The sequence below is a fragment of the Chrysemys picta genome, chromosome 9 (assembly GCF_011386835.1).
Source record: "Chrysemys picta bellii isolate R12L10 chromosome 9, ASM1138683v2, whole genome shotgun sequence".
NCBI lineage: Eukaryota > Metazoa > Chordata > Testudines > Emydidae > Chrysemys > Chrysemys picta.
In genome coordinates this window covers 34,850,285-34,864,881 of record NC_088799.1, presented here as the reverse complement: position 1 = coordinate 34,864,881, position 14,597 = coordinate 34,850,285, and the positions used below count along the sequence as shown (strand labels likewise).

Genomic DNA, 14,597 nt, shown 5'->3' with positions numbered 1-14,597 from the left:
AGGACAGGGCAGAGAAATATACAAGGCTGGCTGTGTTTCTGTGTGCTAGGCACTTCCCCATGCAGCTAGGCAGTACGGTGAAACGGGGAGTTGATGCACTCTGAGAATTCTCCAGAGATCTCTAGGAAACTTTCCTAGAGGTACACAGCAATCCTCTGCCAGAGGTTCCTTGGCAGAATTGCTTTGTTCCTTCCCCTATTGAGAGACACTTGGGCAGGGCCCAAAGCTGCACACAGGTAAGCAGCATAGCGATTGGGGCGGAAGCCACAAGCGTGTAGCAGATGCACCCTTGCTTCCTTGCTTACCCTCAGGAGTGAGAAATCTTCCATAGTGACCCCACCTGTGGAAAATGATGGGAAAATTTAAAGTGTTGCCCCCCATAAGTGCCCCACGACCCTTTCACATTGCTTTTCTACAATGAACAGTGCCCCTGCCCTTGGGTTCACTCACCATGCTTGGGGTGTTCTCCCACATGGGTGCTTGCCTAGGGTCACAGAGAAAGTGATAAGTATGTTACCAGCTGTGTATTTTAATGTAGTGTTTCAATGCTCTGTGTGTCGTTGACAATAGTGCTTCTGTTTGTTGTTAATTATGCCTCTCCAGACATGACCTTGAGAAGTCCACCCCCCTGCCCCCCCAACAGCAGCAGAGCATCTGTGCCAGATAAGAAAACGCCCAAGACGAAGCAAGGAAGATATGTTCTGGGAGGTGCTGCTGCAGTCAGAGGCAGAAAAGACTGAATACAAGAAATGGAGGGAAAGCAACACACAGGAAAGAAAATCAAATGATGCATACAATAGGGATGCCACGGAGAGGCTGATACAAATTTTGGAGCATCAAACTGACATGGTCCAAACTGAGCAGATGCGTGCACGCCCTCCCCTTCAGCACATTCAGAACTCTTTCTCATGTGCTCTACAAACTCCCCCTGCGCATTCCTTTCTGCTTTCTGGCATTTCGCGCTTTCCTCTACACTACACTCCCGCACACAGCTTTTCAAATGAAAGCTGGACTTATGCTCAGCTCTGAAAGTCAGTCCCCCCCAGTATCTTCTCCCCCACCAAAAATCTGTGTGTGCGTGTGGTGGTGTGTTGTGGCTTATTTGGCAATAAAAGCAAAGTTTTTTGAATTTTAAGCACTTTTTATTTTTTCCATGCAAGGTATAATAGCAGATGACACCTGCAAATCAACAGGCACTTTTATCAATTCCTTACATTGAATCCTAGGCCTTAACAATCACAATTGCTTCCTGGCATACCAAATTTAATTAACCATTACAGTCCCAAGCATAGCAACAAACATTACTGGTTTTTATTTTCAAAGTGTTGCCTCAAGGCATCTGATTCTTATTGCCACACGTTGCACCCCTCTAATCGCCCTGGTATCTGACTGCTCAAAATCAACAGCCAGGCGTTCTGCCTCGGCAGTCCACCCCTGTGTAAATTTTTTGCTCTTCCTTTCACAAATATTATGCAGTGTGCAACACGCAGCTATAACCGTGGGAGTATTTTTCTCATTAAGGTCTAACCTGCCATGTAAGCATCGCCAGCGCACCTTTAATCGGCCACGCACGTGTTCAGTGGTCATTCTGCACCTAATCAGCCTGTTGAACTGCTCCTTACTACTATCTAGGTTTCCCGTGTACGGCTTCATGAGCCATGGCATTAAGAGGTATGCAGGGTCTCCCAGCATCACTATGGGCATTTCGACTTCTCCTACAGTGATCTTCTGGTCTGAAAAGAGAGTCCCTGCTTGCAGCTTTCTATACAGGCCAGTGTTCCTAAAAATACAGGCACCTTTCCGGACCACACTGCATTGATGTCAGTTAAACGCCCAGAGTGATCCACAAGCACCTGCAAAAACACGGAGAAGTACTCCTTCCGATTGATGTACTCCATTGCAAGGTGGTCTGGTGCCAGAATTAGATGGCTGGCATAGTCCATCGCCCCTCCAGTTAGGGAATCCCATTGCTGCAAAGCCATCCACAATTTCACGCATGTTGCCAAGAGTCGTGGTCTTTCGCTGTAGGATACGATTTAATGGCATTGCACACTTGCGTCAACACAGCCCCAACAGTCGACTTTCCTACTCCAAACTGGTTTGCGACTGACTGGTAGCAGTCTGGAGTCACCAGCTTCCACACTGCGATTTCCACATGCTTCTTCATCAAGAGGGCAGCTCTCATTTGGGTGTCCTTGCACCACAGGGCTGGGGCAAGCTCAGCACGCAGTTCCAGGAAAGTTCTACATCTGAAAGTTCTGCAGCTGCTGCTCGTCATCCCAGGCCTGCATAACGATACAATCCAACCACTCTGTGCTAGTTTCCTGAGCCCAAAAGCAACATTCCACTGTGTTCTGCTCTTCCATGAATGCCAAAAACAATCTAATGTTGCTACTTTCCATGTCTGACACAGTGTCTAGCAACTGTGACTGCCATTGCCTTTGTAACATTAAGATTAACTCCACTGCTATTCGTGATGTGCTAGTGGAAATCAGTGTGGGATCCATTCCTGTGGTGGGGCAAGCAGAAATCAAGGGATGTTGAAAAATGTCATGAACTGAAGATGGAAGCATGTGGAACGCTGGGACAGAAAGCCAAGTGGGGCAATTTGCCCCAGACCCCGCAGAGGCCGCCACAAGAGTTTTCAGGGGCCCCCACGAGAGTTTTCATTGGGTCTTCGGTGGCAGGTCCTTCAGTGCCGCCAAACACACCCGGATCGAGTGAAGGACCCGCTGCCAAAGACCTAGAGCTGCTTCCGCTCCAGGTCTTTGGCAGTGAGGGCTTCCTCCGCTCCGGGACCGGCTGCCGAAGTGCCCCGAAGACCCGGAGCAGAAGGACCCCCACTGCCGAAGACCCCAGCCCCCTGAATCCTCTGGGCGTCCCTGAGCAGTGCATCATGGCGCAGTGAGCCCAGACCCATGATGCCCTGCGATTCCCCCTCTACCTTCCCAGAAGACCTAGCGGCAGAAGGGGGAGAGCTGCACTGTGGGATTGCTGTCATTGCTGATGCAAGTGCCGCAGGTGTGAATGTACTATGCCACCATTGGAAGACAATGTGAACACACACCAGCAATTTTCTTTAAGTGCTTTTTTTATCAGCAACCAAACTCCAGGCAAAAATGCTCTGCCAGTGTAGAGAGAGCCTAAGAAATAATTATTTATGCACCATAAAGGACTAGATTAAGTACCCAATGGGAGAACTGAATATATTACAATTTAAACTTTCAGCTTTCCTATGGCATTACACTGAGTAGTCTACTTGTTGCTGCATAACCCAGATTCGCTATCACTGATTGCGACAAATATGTTAAGAAGCACAATGTTTTTGAATTTTTATAAGACCTTTTTATATACCATCTTTTCTTCACTCATTCCAAGCCCCCTCTTCTGTTCTGCTAATTGCTGGGAAGTATGGCATGAAAGGAATCAGTGTCAGTGTGCTCATACTTTTTAGTCCCTAAGTGTTAAGATCACTTTGTCTAGTGTGTGCTCTCTATTGCCACCTTGGAGTATGGTGAGTTTCTTGTTTTTGTTTTGTTGTCCTCCCCTACTCTCCCTTCTCTCCCCCCCCCCCCCAAAAAAAAACCACACACAATTTATTGGTGAACTAGAGGATCTCTGGAGTGCATGCAACAAGCATGTAACCATCCACATAAGGAAACTTGTATGTAACATCCTCCATTTATGTTTCTGGTGGCTTTCGTTCTCCATGTTTACATATTAAATTTGTTAATAATACTTTAAAAAATTTAATCCCACATTTGGTGGCATCATGCAGGAAGTCCAAAGACTATCAAAGTACACACTTGCTTTTCTCCATTTCATACTAAAAAAAAAATCCTACAGAGTGCTATTGAGAGACCTATCAAGCATTCTTTCATGTAGTTTATAAATTACTAGAATAGACGTCCTCCAATATTCAAACTTTATCAAATGACTAGGACTACAGAAATTCTTCTACAGCTCAAAGGTCATTAATTTTGACTCCTGACTTCATAATTACAGCAGCAAGCACAGGTGCTTCATGGTGTCAGAAGGGAATTGGGCATCCCGTACCTTACAGTTTGGAAGAATATTTCCCAGTTGACTGGTTGTTGTACAATAATCTAGTCTATGCAGAGGGAAAGGGATCTGCAACTTCCTCTGAAAGTTCTCATTACTAGCTACTGTAGAACAGAATACTGGACTAGGTGGATCATTGGTTTGGGCCGAAGTTACTAAGGTTCAACTAAATTTGGGGAGCGTGTCATGCGTTAGTCACGTTCCACATGAACTAATATTTTTCACTTCTTACTCTTTACCATACAATCCATACGTTTTGCACATGTTGTGGGGGACAATGCTTTTTCTCTAATTTATTGGAGGCCTTTTGTTCTTATATTATGAATTTGACCTCTGTGTTACTATAGCATGTTCTGGGTCTGTAGCACTAATTTCAAGCTTTATCTGGTTTTAAGGGTCTCTGTGAAACATATGAAGACTGCTTTTTCAAGAGCTGACTACAATGTTTGAAACAGCCATTATTAAGATGGAATCTCTGCCAGTTTTGCTATAGGCCTTATGAAAGTAATGAGTCACTTAGTCACTGGCATAAGTAGTAGAAGTTATGCCTTCTGTGAAGGTAGCCTCTGAATTACCTTGGATGTCATTCTATTCTTTTGCAATTGCTGAGGATAAAAAGTATAGGTATACCTGGTACAGGTGGAAGAGCTTGCAGCTTCCACATTTAACTAAAATTAAAACAAAGTCATAAATAAAACTTTTGTGGGTTTTGGTTGTAAATAAGTAGCTATTAATTCAAATCATTGGGATACTATAGTTATTGGGGCAGCTCAAAATTTTTATGTTGAAATTACTTTTGATGGAAAACTGCGTTCTTGACTAAATTAGTTGATGTGGTTTTTTGTGGAAAGTGTCTGCTTTCGGGGGGGGGGGAACCTTGAAGGTTTATGCTGCCACAGTGCCTCAGGCCTAGTCTTCACTTACCGGCTGGTCCGGCGGCACGCCATCGATGTTCTGTGATCGATTTATCGCGTCTGGTTAAGACGCGATAAATCGATCCCGGAAGTGCTCACAGTCGGCGCCGGTACTCCAGCTCGCCGAGAGGAGTACGCGGCATCGACGGGGGGAGACTTCCTGCCACGTCTGGACCGCGGTAAGTCCGGACTAAGGTACTTCGAATTCAGCTACGTTATTAACGTAGCTGAATTTGCGTACCTTAGTCCGAAGTCCGGACTAAGTGGGGACCAGGCCTCATTCTTTATAGGTCAGTTTCCCTGGCTGAATTAAATCTACCATGATGTACTGTTTCCTATCTCCAACAGAGGAGGCCCTTGGCGCACCTTAGGAAATGTAGCGTGACCAGGGCCCTGCCTGTAGAAGAGAATGGGGCACATAAGGCATCCTAACTACAACTCCCATGAGGCACTGTGGCAGCATTTCCAAATCAAGCTTTCTTTTGTCCAGTTGAACTATTTTGGTACTTAAACTTTTTGGGGGGAGGGGGAAGAGAGGAAGAAATTGCTCTGGAAAATACCAATATCAATTACTTATTAACCATCTAATGTATGTTGGTGGTTTCTGTTGATGTCTCTTTGCCACCTCCCTTTCAAAGAGCATATTGCCACCTTCCCCTAGTATAGTGGCTCTTAAACTTTTTGTATTGATGTTCCCTTTCAGACAGCGAGCTTCTGAGTGTGATTTTTCTTCCCCCCCTTATAAATTAAAAACATGTTTTATATTGAACATTATTTTAAATGCTGCATTTATAACTCTGTTGTTGAAAATTAATTTACCTTTTTCTCACTGCTTTTAAATTAAGACTAAAACACATTTTTATCAAATTGTTATAAGCAGAAAAGTTTTTATTTTTTAAAAATAATTGTTTAATACTGGGGGGACTGGCTGAATAAAATTGGTTAATACCACTTTTTTTTTTTCCACAGCAGACTTCGTGCCCCATTGCCACTCTTCTGCGCTGCTGCTGGTAGTGGTGCTGCCTTTAGAGCTGGGCGGCTGGAGAGCGGTGGCTGCTAGCTTGGCGCCCAACTCTGAAGACAGTGCCACTGCCAGCAGCACTGCAAACTGCATAAGTAAGGATGGCAGTGCCATACTGTGCCATCCTTATTCTGCGTAACATTTGAACTTTGCAGGGGTGGCTATGGAGTGGGAGGATCTAAGATAAATTTTAGGGTGGTTATAGCACCCACAAGCCCCCCCTCAGTTTGTCCCTGCTGTGTGTCTGTGAAACTATTAATCCCTTTTTGCCGATCTCAGTGTTCTGATTGGTCTGCAGTTTAATGCAACTCTTCAGCTGCTGACCAACTAAGCCCTCTGATGTTGTCTCAATCCTATCTTTTTAGTCTCAAGATGACACATGACTATAATCCCCAGAGTCCAATTTCCTTAAACTGGTGATAATATTTGTATTATGTTTAGGAACAACAATCGCTGCATTTATGTTTACAATACTTTTTGAAGTAAATACATTACATTGCGACGGAAAAGCGGGTAATTTTCTAAAACGCTAGATTTAAATGATATTTGATAGCAGTTGCTGTTTCGTGTATGTACTCGCAACCCCCACATCATAACCTCGTGACTCCCAGTTTGAGAACCCCTGTCCTAATATGTATGGCTAACAACTGAGGATGCGAGAGGTTTGACAGGCAAGAGTGTAACTGTGTCTGGTTGAGGGACTCTTCTTTTGTTTTTGTTCTCTGTTTAAAGAAATTTCCATGACGTAAACCCTCCGCATTGGTTTGCATTTTGAAAACCTTTCATAAAGAGAAGGGTGCGCGTGCTCTCTCTATAGATATAGATATATTTTTTTAAATGATAGTTTAAGTCTCTTCACCACAACCCTTCAACCTTCCGTGAAGATTCTAAATACTGGAACCCTGGAAGAGCATTTGTCAGGACTGATGAATAAAACCTGGACTGCTACACTGAGCTATCTTTGATATTTATTTTATAAGTCAAATCTTTAAATAATCAAACCCCCTCTGCCCCAGGGACTGGTCTACATTCAGAATTTGTCTGCACAGTTTTTTGGGACCAATAATTACCAGTTTTAAACCAATATGCTTACATCGGTGCAAAAAATGTGTGGGGGTAGCTTTTGTTTTTTGCATTGGTTTAACTAACAGTCAAACAAGTTATACTGGCATCTGAGTGCTTAATCAGCATAACTGTCCACACTAAGGGTTTCCCCTGATTAGACAGTTTAGTTTATTCTTCTGATTTTAAATTGTTGGAAAAAACTGAGTGTTTAATTGGACAAGTGACTTGAGATTTGCAATTTAAAGATGGTCTACAAAGATCTTCTCACCTCCCTTCCCCCTCCCCCCCCCCCCCATGTTTGAGGAAACTATACTTCAGGTGGAAAGGATTTTGAGGGATTGAGTGTTCATAACACTGTGTACAATAGAAAGCAAGTTACAGGTTTAACTATTGACTCAACCTGACTTTATACAAGTGTACTTTTAAATGTCGTTATTACTGGAAGCATACAATTCTTTTTATTCTACCGAGATTAGTAATTCAGCACTTCTGATGTCAATATTAGTTATTAAACAGTTATAATTTGCTTATGCAAGGAAACTATTTCCAAATCTTTCTTGCTGTGAGTATTCCGTTTTGAAACATAGTTTTGTTGTGTTGTGTTCTCTAGTTTTTGCTTTGCAAATTGTTTATGTACATAAGCAAAATAATGGCATCTCTACAGGGGCTCTTGCCCAGCACAGCTATGTTGGGATCACACCACTACATACTCCTGGCGGACATAATTGTGAAAGTTTGTGTATAGGCCTAGCCTTACTTTATATATTTCCCCAACTGCTTTGTGCCCCCCATTTTGGAAAATGCTGGAATAGATGTTTATAAGGTACATGCTCTCCTTTTGTGCATGCTTTGAGGAGTGAAAACTTTAAGCATTTGCATTTAAAGTACCATCCTTTGTATCTGTGCTGCCTAATTCAGATAAAACTAATGGGTCACTTGACACCTAAAAACTATCATTTTGGGCTCTCCGAAATTGGGCAGATGCTACTGCATCAGTTCCGCTCTGGTAGCATTTTCAAGGCTTTCTCCAAAGCCAAAACAGTGGGAGACAAACTCCTTTCAAAACAAAAGATGAAACTACAAAGAGTAGTTAAGTCTGTTTGTCTGCTGTGCCTTACTGCAGGAGTGTTTCCCGAACTATGGGATAGTCTCTGCCCTGAAGAACTTGCAATCTAAATAAACAAGATGGGCTGTGGCGCAAACCTAGTATCTCCCTTTTACAGATTGGCAACTGAGGAACAGATAAGGGTCTGGTAGGAACTCTGGCAGAGCAAGAATTGAAACCAGATGTCCTAAACTCCATTCCATTGACTTAACTAGAGGACAGGCCTCTTTAGTGTTGCTTCTAAGTGAAGTCAAAGATTTTTCTCTCCATCTCATTTTTTTTTTGCAACGTAATGCTTCCTTACAAAGGTGTAACATCTGTGGATTGTCTTAAATTGTACTGGTTTTGGTTAATTAAAAAGTTTATACAAGTTAATTTTGCTTGTATGTTTCTGAACTTTTTGATAAGATGACTGGCACTTTTTCTTTGGCCACTTAAACTACTGTTCATTTAACTAAATTAAATTTTAAAATAAATGAAATAAAATCAAACTTGAAAATTTTTGTACCACCCATGCATTCAGAAGGAAGCTTCATTTCTCTCTCCCCCTTTATTTTATTTTATTTCTCTTGTGGTCAAGAAGATAGTGATAAACTAGAAGGATTCCAGAGAGCTACCGCAATAATTAGGGAGTTGGATAGGTTTTATGAGGGTAGATTAAAAGATACGTTTGTGTAATTTGACTAAATGATGAGATGGGTTATTTCTATGTGTTAGGAGGATATAAAGGCCATGGAAGAGAGAATTCTTCATTCCTTGAGAGTTTGAGAAATAGGATGAAATTAGAATTGTGAGCTTTAATTGAGTTAGCCTACCAATTCTATTTAAATTGTGGAATAATCTCCATAATGGAATGCTAAATCCAGCTCAAAGCATTGGTATACGTACAGTAGGGAACGATCATATAACACAACTATGGACCAGACCTAATATTCAAAATAGAATCTGTAGCATTTTTCTATCTTTTGGTATACTTAATATCACAGCCGAAGGGACAATGGCTAATTAAAGGAAACTTTTTCATTTATCCTGGTGAATTATTGGGAATTATCAGTGAGGTCAAAGTTTGAACTACAGTGTAGTCTTTCATGTTTGCAAGTCAGTTAAGGCTGATCCTGATGAGACTTAAGTACCATTTTAGGCCTGGAATTTGTGTGGTTGATTCCCAACGCAAGTGATCTCTGCTGACCACGTTCCCTTTAATAGCATACACCAGCATTTGTCAAACTTGGGGTCTTGACCCAAAAGGGGGTTGCAAGCCTATTGTAGGGAGGTCACAGTATTGCCACGCTTATTTCTGTGCTACCACCAAAGCAGGGTCAGAGTGGTGGCTGCAGCCTGCATGCCCGGCTCTGAAGGCTGCGCTGCCAGCAGAAGCAGCACAGAAGTAAGGGTGGCATAGTATGGGTGGTTGGAAGGGGGTGAGGGCAATGTGGGAACATCACAACCCTAAATACTTTCAAAGAAGGTCTCAGCAAAGAAGGTTTGAGAACCCCCAGCATACACTATTGTATCTGATTGTTCACTTAAGTTACGAATTTTTCCTAATAGCTTTCAGATACTCTAAGTATCTTTTTGGGTACATTATCTCATGGCCCACTTACCAGAAAGGCAGCAGATAAAAGGCTTAGTCACCAAAATGTTTAGCAATTCTAAAATGTATACGTTCCAGGTAGGTTACAGTTTGAGTAGATTGTATGTTAAAATTTCAAATCAGTGTCTTCATTATTTGGATATTTTGGCTCTTAAACTAGAACACTAAAAACAAGTATTATATCTGTTTGTTTTTAAATGTTTTTGTGATTTCTGATTTACCAGCATTTCCTAGTCTCTGCCATTTTAAAACTTTTCCTATTTTCATTGTGGCACTTTTTTTTCCCCTCCATGTAATCCCTTATGTGCTTTGCCTGCTCTTACATTACATGACTTTTCAGTTTTTAAAAATGCACCAGATGTGTGTGTATATCATTGCTATTCTAAAAAGACTACAGGAAAAATTTCATGATTGTACTGTAGATTACAATCAAAGGTTTGAAGCAAACTTTTTTTAGATTCTGAAATTCTCCGAATGCCCCAACAGCATGTTCTTCAATGGAGCATCTGGGTGCTATCATGATACAAATACTAAATGATCACCCACCACTCTACAGCATATCCGATACACTCAAATTGCATGTTGCCATGTAATTCAGTTAAATTTAACACATGCATAACTTTAGAATAAGAAACATCTGAGACCGTAAGATGATACTTAATGCAGACATAGTCTATGCCCTTTAAGGTTTGCCTTGCATAAGCTTTAACACAAAACTCTTCAAAGGGCTTTTGTTATAGTTTGACTTTTAGCTGTAATAAGCAATACTTTCATTAATAGGTGATACAAATGTCATTATGTGAGTGCCATCTCTGCTGTTTTCTTTCTTTTTGTTAATGTAACCTTAATGATAAACTTAATTTGCATCCCTGAAGTTTGGGAATAGTGAAATAAAGATGCAATGCTTAACCCAAACAATGCCCGTATTTGTCTAATAAAAGGAAAACAAATTGATTATGTGCATAACAATGGAGCTGTTTTCCACCCCTCCCCCCACCTCCCCAATTGTGCTTAATACTCACGTTTTTGTGTGTTGCTGGAAGCAGTGGAGAGGTAAAACCTGAGTGATGCCTGGAAGTGAGGTAGGGATTCTGTCAAAGCTAGCCCTTGTAACATGCATTTAATTTAAAAAGGGAAAGAGTAAATCAAGGAAACTTTAGTCAAGTTACTGCTTTTGTGTTTAGGTGTATTTGAAAAATAAAAATAAATTAGTCCTACTTCCAAGAAATCTATTGCAAGTTTAATTCTTGAAGGTTAAAAAATGCTTGTGAAACTCTGCCCTGATCTATACTACTAAGGCAGCTTATGTTGACCTAACTTTGTAAGCCTACAGCCTTGCTCCTGCTGATGTAAGTGCCCTACTACACTGACATAATAAGCCCTACATCACTCACGGAGGTGGAGTTATTTTTGGTGTAGGTAGGGTGATGTGGTGTCAGTGTAGACACTGCCTTACTTATATCCTCTTTTGGCTGTCTTGTCAATTTCATGGCTCCTGGAGCTGTGAAATTGACAAGAAAGCCCAGCTTCGGCTGCCCCCCAAGCTCCCAGCTGGGCATCCTGCTGCCCCCTCAGCTCCCTGCTGGGGAGCCCAGCAGCTGACTGGACTTCAGGCGTGGATCTTCCTGCTGGAGGCAAGAAGCCCTGGGAGTTGAGAAGCACCAGGCAGCTTCCCCTCCACCCCCGCTCCCAGCGGGAGCTGTGCAAAGCTGAGAGCCCTGGCTCCCAGCCCCTATGCTGCACCTCTTCAGTTGGTGGAAGCGTTCCTGATGAGGATATGCACCACTGACAGAAGGAGGGTTGTGTGGACATCAGCAGTAATTACTGCAGAGGCTGTAAGTTGACATAATCTAGATTTATTTAAGATTGTAGTTAGATATACCAACTGATGATTGTCTCAAGCCACATTTGAATAAAAATTGGAATTCAATTAATACACAAAAACAGCATTTTAAAATTGTTTGTTAGCTCAATAAAACTGCCATAAAATGTGCTGAATGCATAAGAAAATTTAGCAAAACATGTTTTGCATTTAAAGCCAACATGTATTTATGTAGTTAATGAATGGAATAAGTTATACTGGCAAAATAATAATTTTGCTGGTACAAGCTCAGTTCACACGAGGAGTACTTTGCTGGTAGGATATACTTGCATAGCTATAGGGACAAATTTGTAATGCTAGTGTAGACCTGGCATGTGCTTGCTCTGCCTTCTGGGAACTCCACATGAAGGGAACCCCTAGCAAGAGGTTTCTGGGATGGTTTCTGTTTTCTTTAAACCACCTGAGTGACACAAAGAGCAGAGAATCTCCTCCTAAGTACTTATGGTGCCCCCTTGACCTTCCTGAAATATCTTCCAAACTCAGACTGAAAAGGTTGGACGCCACTGACCTGAATCAGTCCTTCTACCACGGATGAACATACTTAAAGCCAAATTAATACATTCCATCAGACTTTCAAACTGGCACTCAGCTATGATACAGGAAGCAGTGCTTATGATTCAGAAAGTGGAACACGTCCCTCTGAATCTATCAAGCCAGTGCACTGTGCTGTCAGATAGTGTGTTCCAGAAGAGATTTGTGGCCATTAAAGATTCTAGTCACACTTTTTTTGTAAGAATATTTACTCCTTTGTCTTAGCTGAATTCCAGCTTTAGTAATCTTTCTTCCCACCTGTATTTCCTGGGCAGTTTTAATTAAATATGTTATCCATTTCTTGTACCATTATCAAAGAGTTACCACCTTTCACTTCATTGGCTTTACTTCAATAATGGATGAAGTGACCTTTATGTACTTTTTTAGGTTATATAACTCTCAAATTTGTAAAGACGTTTGAGTTTTTTTGGAGTGCAAATTACTATATATGTATGCGCGTTTGTGTAGTTGAGAATGAGTGCTTAGAGGTAAAGCACTAAGTTTGACAATCCTTTTTTAACCTTGTGATTAAAATAGAATGTGGTCCCAGGAATAATCTGTCATTTCATCATTGTACTCAGTTTATCTGATAATGTGAGATTTTGTTGAAAATATGTAATACGTGGCAGTAGAAATACATATTTTCACTAACTTGTGTATAATTTTTAAAGATTTGACTTTTTAAATATACTTTAGAAACTTTGAGATGGGGAATGAACTTGCTCTTTGTCACTGGGGGACTCTTAAATTGTTGGCAGAAGGATATGCTCTAACCCTGTTTGAGGAACTGTGTGTGGATTTTAAAAAAAAAAGAAGAAACCTTTAATCAAGCAAGATAACTTGCATCTCTGCCCTCATCCTTGCTGGGTTACTTTTCTATTAGTTCCTCTTTTACTGAGTACTAAGTCATTAATGCTAAGTATTTGGCAAATTATTTTTTGCTGAGTTATAAAAACTACTGGCAATAAAGGCTGAGGGAGTCTTCATTCTCTCCTTGACTTTATTTATTTGTACCATTGAAGGGACAGGACCAGTTTGAGACCCTTCTGTTTACATGTGAAATCCTTTGTGTTTTTAAACACTGTATGTTAATTTTCTAGGAAACCTTACTGTTCTGTAAGCTCCTCATATATTAGACAGGAATTTGTTTTGTTCAGCCAAAAACAAAGCACTGTATATTGGTAAATTTTAAAAGCTCAGAAGGACTCTTAAAAACTAATACAGACAAATATAATTAATAAGTTGGGGATCTTCCAAACTTTACAGGTCACTGTGTAAGCTGAACAGAGAAGCAGGACTGAATCTTGTCTGTGGTTTGAATGTGTAGACTTCGGGGAGGAGTATTTCTAAAGACAAAAATGGCAGTTAGGTGTGTTACACCATTGGGAGTACTTTCAAAATCATGTACTTCCTGTTTGTGCCTGTTAAATAAGAGACTAGGATTTCTGTTTGTCTTGCTGAGATCGATGGCCTTGCAACATCTAAACAGTGCACTGTACACTCACACTTGGCTGAAATATCAATTAGTGTAAGACAAGTCCTTTGCAAATAAATATAGTAAGAATGGATATTCAAAAATTTATGCATTCTATCTATGGTTGTAAACTTAGAGTGAAAATATAAATTTGAACTTGAAAGTTATTTAATACTGATTTCTCTCTTTTCCCTCTCCTCCCCCATTATTACCTCGAAATAAGGTGTGTAAACAGATTTGGCTAGGATTATTTGATGATCGATCATCAGCAATTCCAGACTTCAGGGATCCACAGAAAGTAAAGGAGTTTCTACAGGAAAAATATGAAAAGAAAAGATGGTAAGCTAACACTTTCAGTTAGTTTTGATAGAAAACTAACTTTGTTGTGTTTTTTCTGTAACCAGAAATCCCTTTTGGGTTTACTGTAAATTGCTGACTAAAAGTCTTTCATTGTGATTAAAAATGAGTGTTACTTTGTTGCTGAAAAGAACTTGATGACTTCTCAATTTTTAAAGAAGGCACTATACCTTATGGAAGACTTTGGGCTTGTCTTCATGTACAGCACTGTAGCAGCACAGCTGCCGCACTTTAATGATGATGCTACTATGCCGACAGGAGAGCGTCGTCTCCTGTTGGCGTAGTTAATCCACCTTCGCAAGAGGTGGGAGCTATGTCAGTGGGAGAACCTCTCCCGATGACATAGCACTGTCTACGCCGGCGGTGAGGTTGGTGTACCTACTTTGCCCAGCAACAGAGTTGTACTGATACAGGTTTGTAGTGTAGACCTGGGCATTGTAAAGCACTAAACATTACATCTGAATAGTCTGAACATTGCTAAACCTAGATATTCATTTAAAATGTTAAGAAGAAGACCTGGACGTTTGTTAGTAGATGCACCACATATGTTAGTGTGACATTCCCCAGGGACTGCTGTGTCCCCTTAGCTCTC

At 41.1% G+C, this 14,597-nt stretch overlaps 1 protein-coding gene across 50 annotated transcripts in view; it reads left to right on the top strand.

Annotated features, from left to right (window-relative positions):
• Nucleotides 1-14,597, top strand: part of AGFG1 (ArfGAP with FG repeats 1) — an 85,292-nt gene that overhangs the window by 31,427 nt on the left and 39,268 nt on the right. For all 50 annotated transcript variants that reach the window (XR_010590651.1, XR_010590652.1, XR_010590650.1 and 47 more), the window contains exon 3: nt 13,872-13,987. Coding sequence is in view for 44 of the 50 variants with exons in the window: in XM_008165891.4 (XP_008164113.2) it covers nt 13,872-13,987 (116 nt within the window). In the remaining 6 variants the exon portion in view is untranslated. The remainder of the gene's footprint in view (nt 1-13,871; nt 13,988-14,597) is intronic.